Source organism: Kogia breviceps, chromosome 5 (genome assembly GCF_026419965.1).
Source record: "Kogia breviceps isolate mKogBre1 chromosome 5, mKogBre1 haplotype 1, whole genome shotgun sequence".
NCBI classification, from domain to species: Eukaryota; Metazoa; Chordata; class Mammalia; order Artiodactyla; family Physeteridae; genus Kogia; species Kogia breviceps.
This window is the reverse complement of record NC_081314.1, coordinates 16,053,061-16,067,409: the sequence shown is the minus strand read 5'-3', so window position 1 is coordinate 16,067,409 and position 14,349 is coordinate 16,053,061. Positions and strand designations below refer to the sequence as shown.

Below are 14,349 nucleotides of genomic sequence, written 5' to 3'. Positions count from 1 at the left end.
GGTGAGACTGCCCAGCCCTAGGGAAATCGGAATGGCCCCCAGGACTGAGAATAAGAATCCAAACATAAAGCCACTTCCTCCTCTCTGCCCCTCGAGGAAGCTGCGGGCTCGGGGGCAGCCCTGCCCCTCACCCCTGCACTGAGTGCAGCCCCAGCCTCCCTGTGGTGGTGGGACATGGGGACACAGGGGGCTGGGCATTGGGGTGCGACCTCAGCCTGTGGGGACGTGGGCCTGTGAGGGCCAAGCGGCCAGGTGGCAGCACCCCCGTGGCCCGGGGATGCCAGTGGAGCACGTTGTTCTGAAGGGTCGTGCGGACCCTGAGACACCGAAGCCCTCGTTAACCCCTCAGCCCGGAGACCCCCACAGACCCACCCAGCCGCCTGGACTAGCTGGGTGGGGAGTGGGGCAGAATTCTAGTTTTTAGTTGTCAGTCTGGATGCCAAATCCCAGCTTCACCCTCTTCCAAGCTGTGCCCTCCTCGGGCACATGCCTTAACGCCTCTGACTCTGCTCCCCACTGGTAAATGGGGAGGCCGAGTGCCACCCCACACAGCTCTGCCTTTGGGCCTCTGTGGCCACGCCAGCTCCGCCTGCGTGACCTTCCTGCTCCCACCCGGCCCTGCAGCCCTTCCCGTCCGCTTCGCCTCTCCTCTCCTCTCCTCTGAGCTTCTGGAGCCCTCAGCTTGTCCTGTGCAAGTTATGCAGTGTCTGCTGGGCTTTTCTGGCTGGTGAACTTCACTGCGGTCATCAGAAAGAGCTGTGGGCCTGCTGGACCGTGCGGCCTTCCAGCGAGCCTGCGTGGCACGCCTGTGGGGAGGGGAGGGTCCGGGGGCCTCGGGGTCATGCGGGGCCCCTGTGCTCCCCACTGCCTCGCCCTGCAGCCCCTGCACTTGTTCCTTCATCATTCTGTGCTGATGAGCAGCCACTGCGTGCCAGGCACTGTGCTTAGTGCTCTGGATACAAAGACAAATACCCCCCGTTGTCAGGCAGCCAACAGGAGCTCCTCCCCACTCCCCTTCCCACCGCACCGCACACGTCGCACATTCTGCACTCCAGTCACAGGTGGTGCTTGCAGAACTTGGCACCTTCTTGGTTTTTCACACCTCTGTGCTTTACAGCTTTGCAACTTCTTGTCCTCACCTAGGATATGCTTGTCCCTATCACTTACCTTAGCTGATACCTACTTGGCCTTTAAGACCCCATTTTGGCATTGCCTCAACTGGGAAGCTTTCTGCAATGCCCCCAGGCTGGGTGAGATGCCCCCCGCTGCCCCTGTGCTCCCGTTTAGCCTTGTATACTGTAGTCCTCTGTCTGTCTGCCCCTCCCCCCCACACACCCCATGAGCCCCAAAGCCAGGCGCTGGGGCTCATTCATCTCTGTCTCCCCAGCTCCAAGGACCAGGCACATTGGAGGTGCTCTGGGAGTACTGACTGGATGTGCAAGTCTCCCGGATCTGACCCTCTGTGTGCACTGGGGGAAGGGTGGCCAGCACCCGCCGCCTGTCCACTTTACTCGTCCTGGATCATTCTCCTCTGGGCTCAGGAAGAATGGGCCCTTTCTCATGTCATGTGTCCTTAACAGGTTTTTCTTTCCAAGGACAAATCCACCAAAACAGGAGGAACCCAGAGAGGGGCTAGGTTTTAGGATGGAGAGCACTTCTGGGTTTAAAGACCAGAGGGAGAAACCGTTTCATGCTGAGTTCCCAGCAATTTGGTATCTGCTACGCAGTCTATTCAGGGAACAAGCATCTCTTGCATATTTGGGGAAATGTCTTTGAGGAGCTTAAATCTCCTTCATCATCGGGTCAGTAGCATGCAGGGGCTTGTTGTCCTACAGCATGGCTGCAGGAGGCTGCCCCCCAAGGCGGAATGGGGGAGCTGAGACCAGCTGGCAGATGGGCGTGAGATCGCCCCGAGGACGGAGTGGCGAGGGGCTGAGTTCTGATGAGCTGTCATCTGTGGAACCAGCCAGTTTGCAGGGCATGAGCTCAGGAAGGACTCTGGAGAGGCAGGAGGGCTTCCTGCAGGAGGAGGGACGTGGGATGGACTTCGAAGGATGCTGGTGATGGTAACTCCCTGATGTTTATTGAACGCTCTCTATGGGCCAGACACTGGGCCAAGCAAATAAATGTAGCCTATCATGACCACCACAAGTCAAATGCTGCCACTGTCCCCACTTTTACAGAAGAGAAAACCTAGGGACAGACTGTAAGTAACTTGCCTAAGGTTGCAGCTGTGCGAGTTCCTAGCTCAGGCTCCTTGGTGAGGGGTTCCAGGTGAGGCGCCAGCCCCAAGCTGGGCGGGGAGCAGCCGGTGTGTAGGACCACAAGGAGACAGGCTGGGTCAGGGACCAGCACAGTGGAGAGGGGCCCAGACAGGGGTGCTGAAATAGGAGGTCTCAGAACCCCCTGGTGTTCCCACGATGCTGGACAGCTGCCTGATCCCTCAGCTTTCTCCCTGGTCCTCAGGGCAGGAGCACCTGGCAGTACCAGACCTGTGCCCTATTTGGCAGACTTCGTCCCAGTTGGGATGGGGGGGGGGCGTGTCTGTTCCCAGTGACTAGTATTTACCCTGGGTGCCCCTTGGGCCCTGACCTGCTCAGCTGCTTCTCCCACAGGGGCAGCAGTCAGGCCTTGGAGGCCTCCCTGACTCTGACACCACCTCCCTGGCTCACTGCTGACCTTTTCCCAGCACTTCTGGATCTGCTGCCTCTGGCCTGGCCCGACTCTGCACCCACCCGCCGATCTGCCCGCCGTGAGAGGTTACCTAGCATGACGCACTGGCCACGGGCTCTGGAGCCACACTGTTGTGGCTTTAGATTCTGGTACTGCTGCTTTCTAGCTGACTGACCTTAGACAAGTTATTTTACTTCTTTGTGTCTCCGTTTCTTCAGCTGTAAAATGGGGACAAAGTTATACCTCATAGGGTTGTTACGACAATTAAATGAGTTAATTTGGTAAAATCTTCCAACAGCATCAGACACATCGCCTACGTTAATTAAGTGCTCCTGTTATTTTTAACATGATCATCCTTGTAATTATTATAGCAGGTCGTTTCTGGGACTCACAGTGCTGGGTTGTAGATGGCTAAGCTCCAGGCTCTGTCAGGAGGTACTCACACACTAGCAAGTAAGACCCTAGTGTCAACAGTTGTGATATAAGGAAGCACGTGGTACTTGGGGTTCATGAGTAAGGTCAAGGGCCTGGCTTACTTCAAGCATTGGCCTTTGTCTGGATCTCAGAACTCCTGTCTGATATTTCTGCCCTGCTGTCAGCAGTCCAGGTGTGATCCTGGCAGAGGAGCATGGATTTGATGGGGTCGAAAAGCAGGGGCTGATGTATTACCCAGAAGACTCGGGTAACAGAGTTCTCCAGACATAGCCAGGCAGGCTCCCCCCAGAGGTCCTGAGCCCCTCCCGTGGAACAGGATGGCCAGTAGGTGGGATGTTTTGGAGGGAACCTAAAGAGTAGTGGGCTCGATCTGGGACGGCAAACGAGTTTCCTCTCCAGACCAGTCACCTGGTTCTGGCTGCCAAGGGTGCTGCGTTGAAAAGGGTTGTAAGACTGAGCAGGAAAGAGGACCACGATGGACTGTGGTATCTGCCATGGCTCTGGGAAAGGAGGGGAGGCACCCATGCCACATACCGTCCAGACCTGATGATGTGTAAGGTCCTGTACAGCATAAAATAACACACGGTTGGATTGGTGGTTAAATCTTAATAATCAAGTGAGCTGAATGCACTGGCTTCCTGGAGGGGTTGAGTGGTGCAGTGACAGTGCTGGGCTGGGATTAGCAAAGGTGGGAGACAAAGGGCAGAGCAAAGTCCTAGGGAGGGGAGAGTGGAGCCTTAGGAATGCCAAGTGGCCTAGACCCCTGGCGGGGCTGCACGCCATTTTTGCACAGCCTGCAAATCAGGAGCCGTGGGGAAGCTGCCCATTTCTGGGAATTGTGCAGAAGGGAAGGGCAGCTCCTGGTATGCAGAGCCATTTCCTCCACATGGGTTGGGTCACCCCCCAATGTATCCTCATCCCCCTGTACTGGGCACACCCAGACATCACAGAGATGAGATTGGCTTCCCAGGGCTGATTCAGCTCAATGTGAGTGAAAGTCCATTCACTCTCCCAAGAGCTGCATTAATAATGAATGTGCCCCCCTCTTCCAGCTTTATTTACCAGGCAACTTGTAGTTTGACAGATGGGGTTAGGGGAGGTCTTTAAAATAATTAGTATGGAAATAGAGAAGCAAGAAGCAGTGAAAACTAAACCTTCAATTAAGTTGCTAGCATCTTTGGGAGGGGCTCTGGGATGACCACTGCCACAGCTCCTATAGTCAGAGAAGACGAAGAGCGCCCTATGGGTGACGAGTCACAAAGACAGTCAGAGAAAAGTCCTGTGATGCTGCAAAACTAATGGCCGACAGAATTCTAGGCAGTGCCACACGACGGTTCCAAGCCTGACCTTTGGTGTCTGATCTATCCACTGCTGACGCCCACTAAATAGCGGGGGTTGTTACTGCTATGTAGCCTCTCCTGGGCACCTTTTCTTCTGGCTAGGACTATGACACCGCTTTGGAGGTGGTGCTGGGGGGATGGGGAGCATGGAGAGGCCAGGAAGCCCGTGAGCCCCTTGACAGTGTCTGCAGCCAAAGCCATTTCTTTTACCGTGTGCCCACTTAGAAAAACGGGCAGTGTTCTGGGCTGCTCTTTTGGGAAACAAGCTCTGTAGAAGCCCTAGAAACTGGGAACTTGGAGAGAAGGTGGCAGATTTGGTGAGAGATAATAAGCCCTGGGCACCGCTGTTTTGGGGGGCTGCTGGGGCCCACTGTGTTGGGTCCTCCAGCAGCCCTATGCGTTCCGGTGCTCTCGGGGCTATGGGTGGGGCAAGCAGGGGTCCAGAACGCTAGGCTCTACCACATTGGAGGGAGCCCAGGGGCCCAGCTGCTTTGCACATCAGTGCAAATATGCCCTCACTGGGGGGCCCTCCAGGTTTTTTCCCCCCCACTGGGGCTGTAATTACACATTCTTGAGGGTCCTGTTGTGTTTTATAGATGGGGGAAACTGAGGCTCCCTGAAGTTAAGAAACTCGCTCCACGTCACACAGGGAGTCCGTATCAGAGACACAAGCGGAACTCAAGCTGCCTGGCTGAAGCGTCCAAGGCTATGACTGACGCTGCACCCCAAGCTGCCCCCCTGAGAACAGAGGGGGCTTTGCACAGGCTTCCCGGGAGGTCTCAGGAACCCCCTCCAAGCACACTTTGAAAATTGCTGGGTGAAAAGGTTATTCTGGGGTCATGGGTCCACCCAGCCCCCGCTTCCCCACTTCCTAGGGACGCGAGCCTACCCCTGTGCGAAGGGAGGGTGTCACGCCCTGCCTACTGGACCAGTATGGAGTAGTCAGTCAGCGAATGCACCCTGAGGTTCCCACGTGTTGGGCCCTGCCTGGCCCTGTGAGAGGTCAAGAGAATGAGTGGTGGCTGTTGTCCTCTTGGAGCTCCCCAGTTGCTGGGAAGATGAAATCTGCCATTCAGGAAACAACTTCAAACCAAGCAGGCCGGTGCTAATCGTGGGGAGAGAAAAGGAGCAAAAAGCTTATTTCTCAGCTGAAAGATGCCTGAAGTTTTCGTATGCACGTCATTAAAATCGTCGAGGCAGTGATACTACCTTTTAGAAAGAAGTTTCCAGTATGAGCCTGGGTTTGGGTTGCTCGTGCACTGGGAAGGGCTCTGGGAGCGGTGGTTGCCATGGGAACCAGCGCTCAGCCGCCTCCTCCGCCCAGGGGCTGCGGTTCCAAAAGTTGGTTTCTGAGTGGAGCGGGCTGTCTGGAACCTCAGAGCCATTTCCCATGGAAACAATGTTCTAAATGATGGGTGACGTTGCCACCCGAGCCTATTTAATCCGACTGCAAGGGAGCTGAGGTGGCAGCGGGGCTTCAAGATGGGGGCGGGGGAGGAGGCTGGGAACCGCGGAGCCTCAGAGTGGAGGGAGGGAGGGAGATTGTGGGTCCGCCTCTTCTGGGAACAAAGTAAACAAGGCGAGAGAACAAACATTTGAGCACCTTCTTTAAGCTGGGCTCGTCTCATACATTTTAATTTCCCGCTTAGAGCAATCCTGCAAAGGATGATTCTCTAACCAACTCCATCTTTCAAGTAAAAAAAACTGAGGCTGTGAAAGATTAACTCGCCCAAGGTCGCTCAGCTGGTGGGTGGGAGAGTATCAGGCACGGAAAATTGGTGGCGAGACTTTAAAGGGAGCCCCGGGCCCACCTTATTCCACCCTCCCACCTCGAAGGGGCCATCCATGACCCCCAAATGGTGAGGAACCAGCGTTACAGAATGATCTCCAAGGTGCTGTCTAGTTGAATAGACTGGAGAGGAGAGGGATGTCGTAAATGGAAACAGTTTGCTCCTTAAGCACCGACCAACTTTTTGTCCTGTGGTGACGTTCGTCATAGCCTCTGGTGACTTTAAAAATTCTTGCTGCACACCACGTGAGATCAGCCGATTTTGTAGGAGTGTGGTGCACGCCCCTTGGCATTTTGACTGCCCTCCTTGTTTACAAAGACATCATTTTAGTCAGGGATTATTTCGGGGGAGGTTGAAGACTGGAAAAACATGTGCCTCAAGAGAAGATCTGCCCGAGAGCCCTTATAGATTGAGGGGTTTTCTGGACTCATGGTCCCGCCTTTGTAAACCTGGGCTCACACTTGCTTCCAGGAACGGTCTCATCTGTGTGATCCGTCTGACTTGGGAGAAGGAGGGAGTCAGTCCCAAAGCCTGGCTGGGAGAGCTGCCCCCGAGCCCTCTGCGTGGGGAGGCCAGTGCTCTGGCTGGCGGGTTGTCTGATGGTTGTTCAGAAAGGCCACTGTTGGGCCCCCAGTTCCTCTAGCTGACGTCTGTCCTTGCTGATGCAGTGCCGGGCCTTGGTGATCCAGGGAGGGACGAGATGCATCCCTGCCCTGTTGTGCACAGTAAGTATAGAAGACTTCAAGTGTGGTGGTGGCCTCTGCACCAGGAACTGCGGGGCACGGGCTCGAAGGGGGTGCCTCCCGGGAGGCGATTCCTGGGCCTGGGCCTGACCTGTGAAGAGGTGTGCGCTCTCCCCAGGGCCCCAGCAGGAGGTCGCGTGGGCATAGGGCTCCGTGGGACCACAGGGCACAGTGGGGAACACAGAGTTGCTTGGGAGAGAGTAGTGTGAGAGGCTGCAGCATGGGTCCCACTGGAGAGGTCAGCGATGGCAGCCAGTGACTGCCTTGAATGTCCAGTGAAGGGGCGAGGACTTGACCCATCAGCCATGGGAAGCACTAAAGGGTTTCTCCCCACGAGGAACCCAGTCCAAGGTTTGTGTTAACCGTGCGTTCTAACCCTGTTCCACTGAGTCTGAGGTGGAAGAGAACCCCAAATTGCCCCCCCGTGGTCTCTCAGGGCCCAACTCCTGAGTGCAGGGCACTGTGAAAGGAAATCGGCCCTCATCTGACCATTTCCTGCCAGCTGCCTTGCTTGGCAAGCAGAGGGCGATTTTTTTCAAGTCCCCAGGTGATTCTGCTGTGGGTGGTCTGAGCACGGCCTCAAAGGCTGGTCCTCTATCACATTTACTAGTGTGTTTCTCATCTTGTTTTATTTTGAGAAGAAAAATCAAGGGAAACGGTTTTCCTTCCCGATACCTTCCCACCTACTTAGTAACTTTTTTTTAATTCACGTTGCTGCCAGCGAGAAGGGAAGGGAGCTTTCATTTTTATTTAATGTTTAAAATTGAGGTATAGTTGATTTACAATATTGTATTAGCTTCACGTGTACAACATAGTGATTCAGATTTTTTAGCGATTATACTCCATTTAAAATTATTATAAAATATTGGCTATATTCCCTGTGTTGTATACATCATATCCTTGGAGCTTATTTATTTTATACATAGTAGCTTATATCTTCTTGGAAGGGAGCTTTAAAAACAGCCTGTTTCATAGGGAGACGCGTTCACACTGGCTTAGTGTCACCATGCTCCCCAGGCTAGGACAGCGGTTAAGGAGGTGACATCAAGCTCCCCTGACCCAAGAGACAAAGAGAGGGCCTGGGGAGGATGGTGACACTATCCTCCTCCCCTCATTTTTGTCTCCCTCCCCTCCCCTCCCCTCTGGCTCCTTTGGACCACCAGCTCTGTCACGTGGGAGAGCTTAGTGTGTTGAAGGCTCAGCTTAACCCCCCTGTCACCCCCTCCTAGGGGGGGTGGGGAACCAGATGCTGGGGCTCAGCTGGCACCTGGTCCTTCTATCCCGCACCAAAGGAGTTTTAAATCCCCACTCGAAGGAGAGGGAATCGCACATTTTCAGGTGGCCCGAACATTTTATTTGGTGGAAATATTTTAATACTGTTCAGCTTCCCTGATACACAAATAGAACACATGCTTGTTGTAGAAAGTTGAAAATCTGAGAAAGTGTCCCTAAGTCTCCTGTAGAGAGACAGCTACGTGCCAATCCTCTCTATGCCTGGAAGCACCCTAGACATATAGATTCATAGATGGTAGCTTCATGGAAGTGTAAGCATATGTACTTGCTGTTTTGCAGCCTGGCTTTTTTTTTTTTTTTTTTCTTCATGTACGTTATAAACCTTTTCTAGACTAGGGAATTTCGTCCTTCTGAATGGCCGTATAGTATTGCATTGTATGGATAAACTTCTCTTTAACTCGCCCCCCCAGTATTTAAGTTATTTCCATTTTTACCCCTGTTCTTAACATCTTTGTACACTTGTCTGATTACCTCCTTAGACTACATTCCACGTGTGGTATAGCTTTGAGAGAGGATATGTCCGTTTTAAATTTTCATGTATTTATGCAAGTGTATTCTCAGTCCAGTTTGGACAGATTTACATTCTCACCCACAATGTATGAAAGCGCCTACTTCCCCGCCACTGCAGGGAAACCCTAAATGTCAACATCAAGCTTCCGTAACTGCAAAAGATTATGCAGTGACTCTCGCCTATAGCCCCATGCAAATCAGCATGGCCACATAACCTACATTTGTGTCTAACGTCCTTTCTGTTGAAATCTAGAATGGAGGACTCTTTTAGAGCTAAGAACAACTGTGAAAACCCAGCCCTTTAATCTATTAGGTAAGGAAAGTATGGCTCAGTCAGTGGCCTTCCCGAGCAGCAGTGACTGCACACAGGACACACAGTTCGTTGTCCCCCGGCATGCTGCCCGCCCCCCTACCCTTCTATGAGCCCTGAAGCTACCCAGGAGTGGCCCTACCAGAGGTGGTTTGTGGTTTTCACTAGTCAGCAGCTTAGGTCCCTGGCCACACCCTCAAATTGTTCTTTAGGTGATTCTCCTCCCTCATCCCCCATCAATGTTTAGCCTTCGGTGCCGTCAACCTCCTCCTTCTGAAAACTCTGGGCTTCCATCACTGTGACAGATCCTGGTTTCCCTCCGATTTTTCTGAGAGCTCCTTCCATGCTCCCTGCCCGCCTCTCCTCCTTGGTACTTTGTGATGCAGTTTCCAAAGGTCACTCTTCACTTCTCTGCCATCACCTCTACACAGTCAGTCCTTATCTGCTCAGGCTCAATTGCTCTTTAGGATCCTGGTCCCATATTTCCAGCCCCTGCCTAGTCAGCTTAGCTCAATGTTTCTCAACCTTGGCACTGTGGACATTTTAGGATGGTTAATGATGTGTTCTGGGGGTGTTTTCCTGGGCATTATAGGATCTTTAGCAGCATCCCTGGCCTCTGCTGACTAGATGCTGGTAGCACCCACTTGGTTCTGGCAACCAAAAATATTTCCAGACATTGCAGATGTCCCTGGGGGACAAAATTGCCCCAGGTTGAGAACCACTGCCTTAACTGGACCCAGCGTCATCAAAATAAAACTTATCCCTGATCCTCCTCTTCTTCCTCCCCAACTAAAAGAGGGGTTGACCAGATGTCACGAGAGTCTAACACGACTTTCTGCATGATAGAGGGCAAGGAGATCAGAGAACAGAGCCAGGATCACAGAATTCTGAGAGTTGGAAGGGGCTCAGAGACGCTGAGCTCAGCTGTGCTAAGCTGTTGTGACCCTCTTTTCCTCTAAGCTCAGACAGCCTCCCATTCTTCTCAGCACCACAGTCCAATGATCAGAGTTGATGTGAAAGGCGAACCTCCTTGCCCTCCCTGCTCAGACTAACGCCCACGTGTTTAACTGTACAGGACTAGGGCGGAATTTGATGGTGGAAAAACTTTGTTGACATGGCCTTTGGCTGGTTAAAGGCTGTGTGGCATTATATCCCCAAGACCGGGCCTGACACATAGTTGACATTCAGTAAATGGTTGAATAAATCATTTTAACAGTTATTGTGTCTGGGTGAGGGACCTGGGATAGCACTTGTCTCTTGCATGTCTTCATTTTCAAAACTTTCTACAACTGGGAGTATTTGTTACTCTGTAAGAAAGGAGGAAACCCCGTGAATATTTTCCCCTGAGTCAGAGAAGAAGAAGCCCCCTGTCTCATTCCACATATCTTGCCTCCCCAGGTCTGACCTACCAGCAACATGGCGACCAGTGCCGTCCCCAGCGACAACCTCCCCACGTACAAGCTGGTGGTGGTGGGAGACGGGGGTGTGGGCAAGAGCGCTCTCACCATCCAGTTTTTCCAGAAGATCTTTGTGCCTGACTATGACCCCACCATCGAAGACTCCTACCTGAAGCATACAGAGATTGACAACCAGTGGGCCATCTTGGACGGTGAGACTTGATGACAGCCCTGCCTGCGGGTGGGGCGTTAACGCGGGGGTCAGGGAAAGTCGATAGGCTTCAGCAGGGCATGCCAGTTTCTTCTGTGTTGCCATTACGGGATGGTTGGTCTAAGGCTGTGTATGTTTTCCAGGGTGAATTCTGTGGAAACCAAAATGTGTATTCAACAAAGAGGCAAAGCTAGAATCAAGCCAACTCAGTGATGTCATGTTTGTTATTTCTCTCTCATCAGAAGCTCTGATTAATATTTATAGATGTCTCGAGCTAATTAAAAAGGGGAAAATCAATTTTTTCTCTTAATAAACATAGTTTATTTGATAATTGTCCCTGGGGCGGGGTGGGGAATCTTGCATCTGACATTGTTTTTCTAGTTTAGTCTAAGTTGGTCTGGAGTAGCAGTTCTCAAAGTGTGGTAGCACAAGGCCAGCTGCAGGGACACCAGCAGGAAACTTAATCAGAAATGAAAACCCTCAAGCCCTACCAGTTCAGAAATTCTGAGGGTGGGGCCCAGCAACCTGTGTTTTCACAAGCCCTTCAGGTGATGAAGTTAGAGAACCACTGTTCTAGATTCTTACTGATTCTTATTTTATACCGTCTGAGTCTGGAAACAAAGAGCCATTAATCATAGAATGTCATTCTAGGAGGGGAGCTTTGAAAACCACTGGGATACAAGTCCTCTATCAGACATGTGATTTGCAAATGTTTTTTCCTAGTCTTTGGCTTGTTTTTTATTCTCTTAACGGTGTCTTTCAAAGACGAGAGTTTTTAATGTTGATGAAGTTCAGTTTATCTGTTTGTTCTTTTAGGTGACTCTCCACCCCACTTCTGGTGTTGTGTCTGAGAAATCTTTGTCTGACCCAAGGTCACAAAGGTTTTCTCCTATGTTTTCTTTTAGAAGTTTAATGGTTTTAGGTTTTACATTTAGGTTTATGATCTACCCTGAATTAATTTTTGTATATGGTATGAGGTATGGGACAAAGTTCATCTTTTTGGTATATGGATATGCAGTTGTCCCAGCACTATTTGTTGAAAAGATTGTCCTTTCCCCACTGAATTGCCTGTTTTGTACCTTTGATGAAAAATTGATTGTCCATATATTCTGTTTGATCTATTTATTGTCTGTCTTAACACCAATAGCACACTGTCTTGGTACCTGAAGCTTTATAATAAGTCTTGAAATCAGGTAACTGTTAAATCTCCAACTTCATTCTTTATCAAAGTTGTTTTGGTTAGCCTAGGTCCTTTGCATTTCCGTATGAATTGTAGAATCAGTTAAATTCTAAGATACTAGATTTTGATTGAGATTGTGTTGATTCATATTCGTATGGATGAATATGAGGAGAATTGACATCCTAACAGTGTTGAGCCTTCCAACCCATGAACACAGTACCTCTCTCCATTTATTTAAGTCTTCTTTAATTTGCTTATCAATTGTTTTGTAGTTTTGAGTGCATAGGCCTTTTACATATTTTGTCAGATTTATACCTACCTCTGTATTATAAATGATACTGTTTTTTAAATTTCAGTTTTCAATTGTTTATTGCTAGTATATAGAAATACAATAGAATTTTATATATTGTAATTTGCAGCCTTGCTAATTACTTATTAGTGCTAGTGGCTTTTTTGTAGATTCTATTGGGTTTTCTGCAGAGATGATCATGTCTGTGAGTAAAGATAGTTTTACTTCTTCCTTTCCAATCTGGATGACTTCTATTTCTTTTTATTGCCTTATTTCATTGACTTAAAGACATACTTGTCTTGTTCTTGATCTTCAGGAGAAAGCTTTCAGTCTTTCAACATTAAGTATAATGTTAGCTGTAGGGTTTTTATAGATGCCCTTTATCACGTCAAGAAAGTTGCTTTCTATTCCTAGCTTGCTGAGAGTTTTTATCAGGAATGAATGTTGGATATTGTCAAATGCTTTTTCTGTGTCTATTGAGATAATCATATGGGTTTTTCTTTTTTAGTCTTTAATATGGTCAATTACATTGATTAATTTTTCTAATGTTAAACCGAGATTGTATTCCTGGGATAAACCCCACTTGGTCATGATATATTATCTTTTTATATATTGTTGGCTTTGATTTGTTAAAAGTTTTTTAGAATTGTTGCATCTATGTTCTTTTTTAAAAAATAAATTTATTTTATTTTTGGCTGCGTTGGGTCCTCGTTGCTGTGCACAGGCTTTCCCTAGTTGTGGCGAGCAGGGGCTACTCTTCGCTGCGGTGCACAGGCCTCTCACTGCGGTGGCCTCTCTTTGTCTCGGAGCACAGGCTCCAGGCTTGCAGGCCTCAGCAGTTGTGGCATGTGGGCTCAGTAGCTGCAGCTCGCGGGCTCTAGAGCGCAGGCTCAGCAGTTGTGGCGCACGGGCTTAGTTGCTCCGTGGCATGTGGGATCCTCCTGGACCAGGGCTCAAACCCGTGTCCCCTGCATTGGCAGGCCCACTCCCAACCACTGTACCGCCAGTGAAGCCCCATCTGTGTTCTTGAGAGATGTTGGTCTGTAGTTTTCTTGTAATGTCTGAGTAATTCTGGCTTTATCGAATGACTTAGGAAGTATTCTCTCTTTTTCAATTTTCAGGAAGAATTTGAATGACATTGGTATTACTTCTTCCTTAAATGTTTAGTAGAATTCACCTATGAAGACATCTGGGCTTGGAGTTTTCTTAGTGGGAAGGTTTTTAACTGCAAATTCAATTTCTTTAATAGATATAGGGCTATTCAGGTTATCTGTTTCTTCTCCGGTGAGCTTTTGTAGTTTGTGCCTTTCAGAAACTTGATCGGTTCATCAGAGTTATCAAATTTATTGGCATCAAGTTCATAATATTCTCTTATTATCCTTTTATATTCCGTAGGATTTGTAGTGATGTTACCTGTCTCATTTTTGTTATTGGTAATTTGTGTCTTCTCTTTTTTCCTAATCAGGCTGGCTAGAGATTTATCAATGTCATTGATTTTCACAAAGAACCAGTCCATTGATTTTTCCCATTTAATTCTGTTGGTTTCCATTCTCATGTTTATTGTTTCCTTTTGCCTTCCTACTTTGGATTTAAGTTGCTCTAATTTTTCTAACATCTTAAAGTGGATGCTGATGTCATGATTTGAACATTTCTTCTTTAATAAGATATTCATTTTGTTGCTATAAATTCCCCCTAACTACTCATTTAGCTGTATCCCACAGATTTTAATATGTTGTGTTTTCATTTTCATTAGGTTAAAAATACTTTCTAAGTTCCCTTTTGATACCTTCTTTGACCCTTAGGTTATTTAGAAGTGTATTATTTAGTTGCAACTATTTAGGAATTTTCCAGAGATCTTTCTGTCATTGATTGCTATTTTAATTTCATTGTTTCAGAAAACATACGGTATATTATTTGAATTCTTTAAAACTTATTGAGGGGCTTCCCTGGTAGCGCAGTGGTTGAGAATCCGCCTGCGGATGCAGGGGACACGGGTTCGTGCCCCGGTCCGGGAAGATCCCACATGCCGCGGAGCGGCTGGGCCCGTGAGCCATGGCCTCTGGGCCTGTGCGTCCGGAGCCTGTGCTCCGCAACGGGAGAGGCCACAGCAGTGAGAGGCCCGCGTACCACCAAAAAAAAAAAAACCAAAACTTTTTGAGGCTTGTTTTATGACTCAGG

The 14,349-nt window shown here is 49.4% G+C and overlaps 1 protein-coding gene across 5 annotated transcripts in view; it reads left to right on the top strand.

Annotated features, from left to right (window-relative positions):
- MRAS (muscle RAS oncogene homolog) overlaps nt 1–14,349 on the top strand; it is a 64,888-nt gene that overhangs the window by 14,689 nt on the left and 35,850 nt on the right. For all 5 annotated transcript variants that reach the window (XM_059065207.2, XM_059065204.2, XM_067033710.1 and 2 more), the window contains one exon: nt 10,493–10,703. In XM_059065207.2, the coding sequence (XP_058921190.1) occupies nt 10,511–10,703 (193 nt within the window). In that variant the 5' untranslated portion in view covers nt 10,493–10,510. The remainder of the gene's footprint in view (nt 1–10,492; nt 10,704–14,349) is intronic.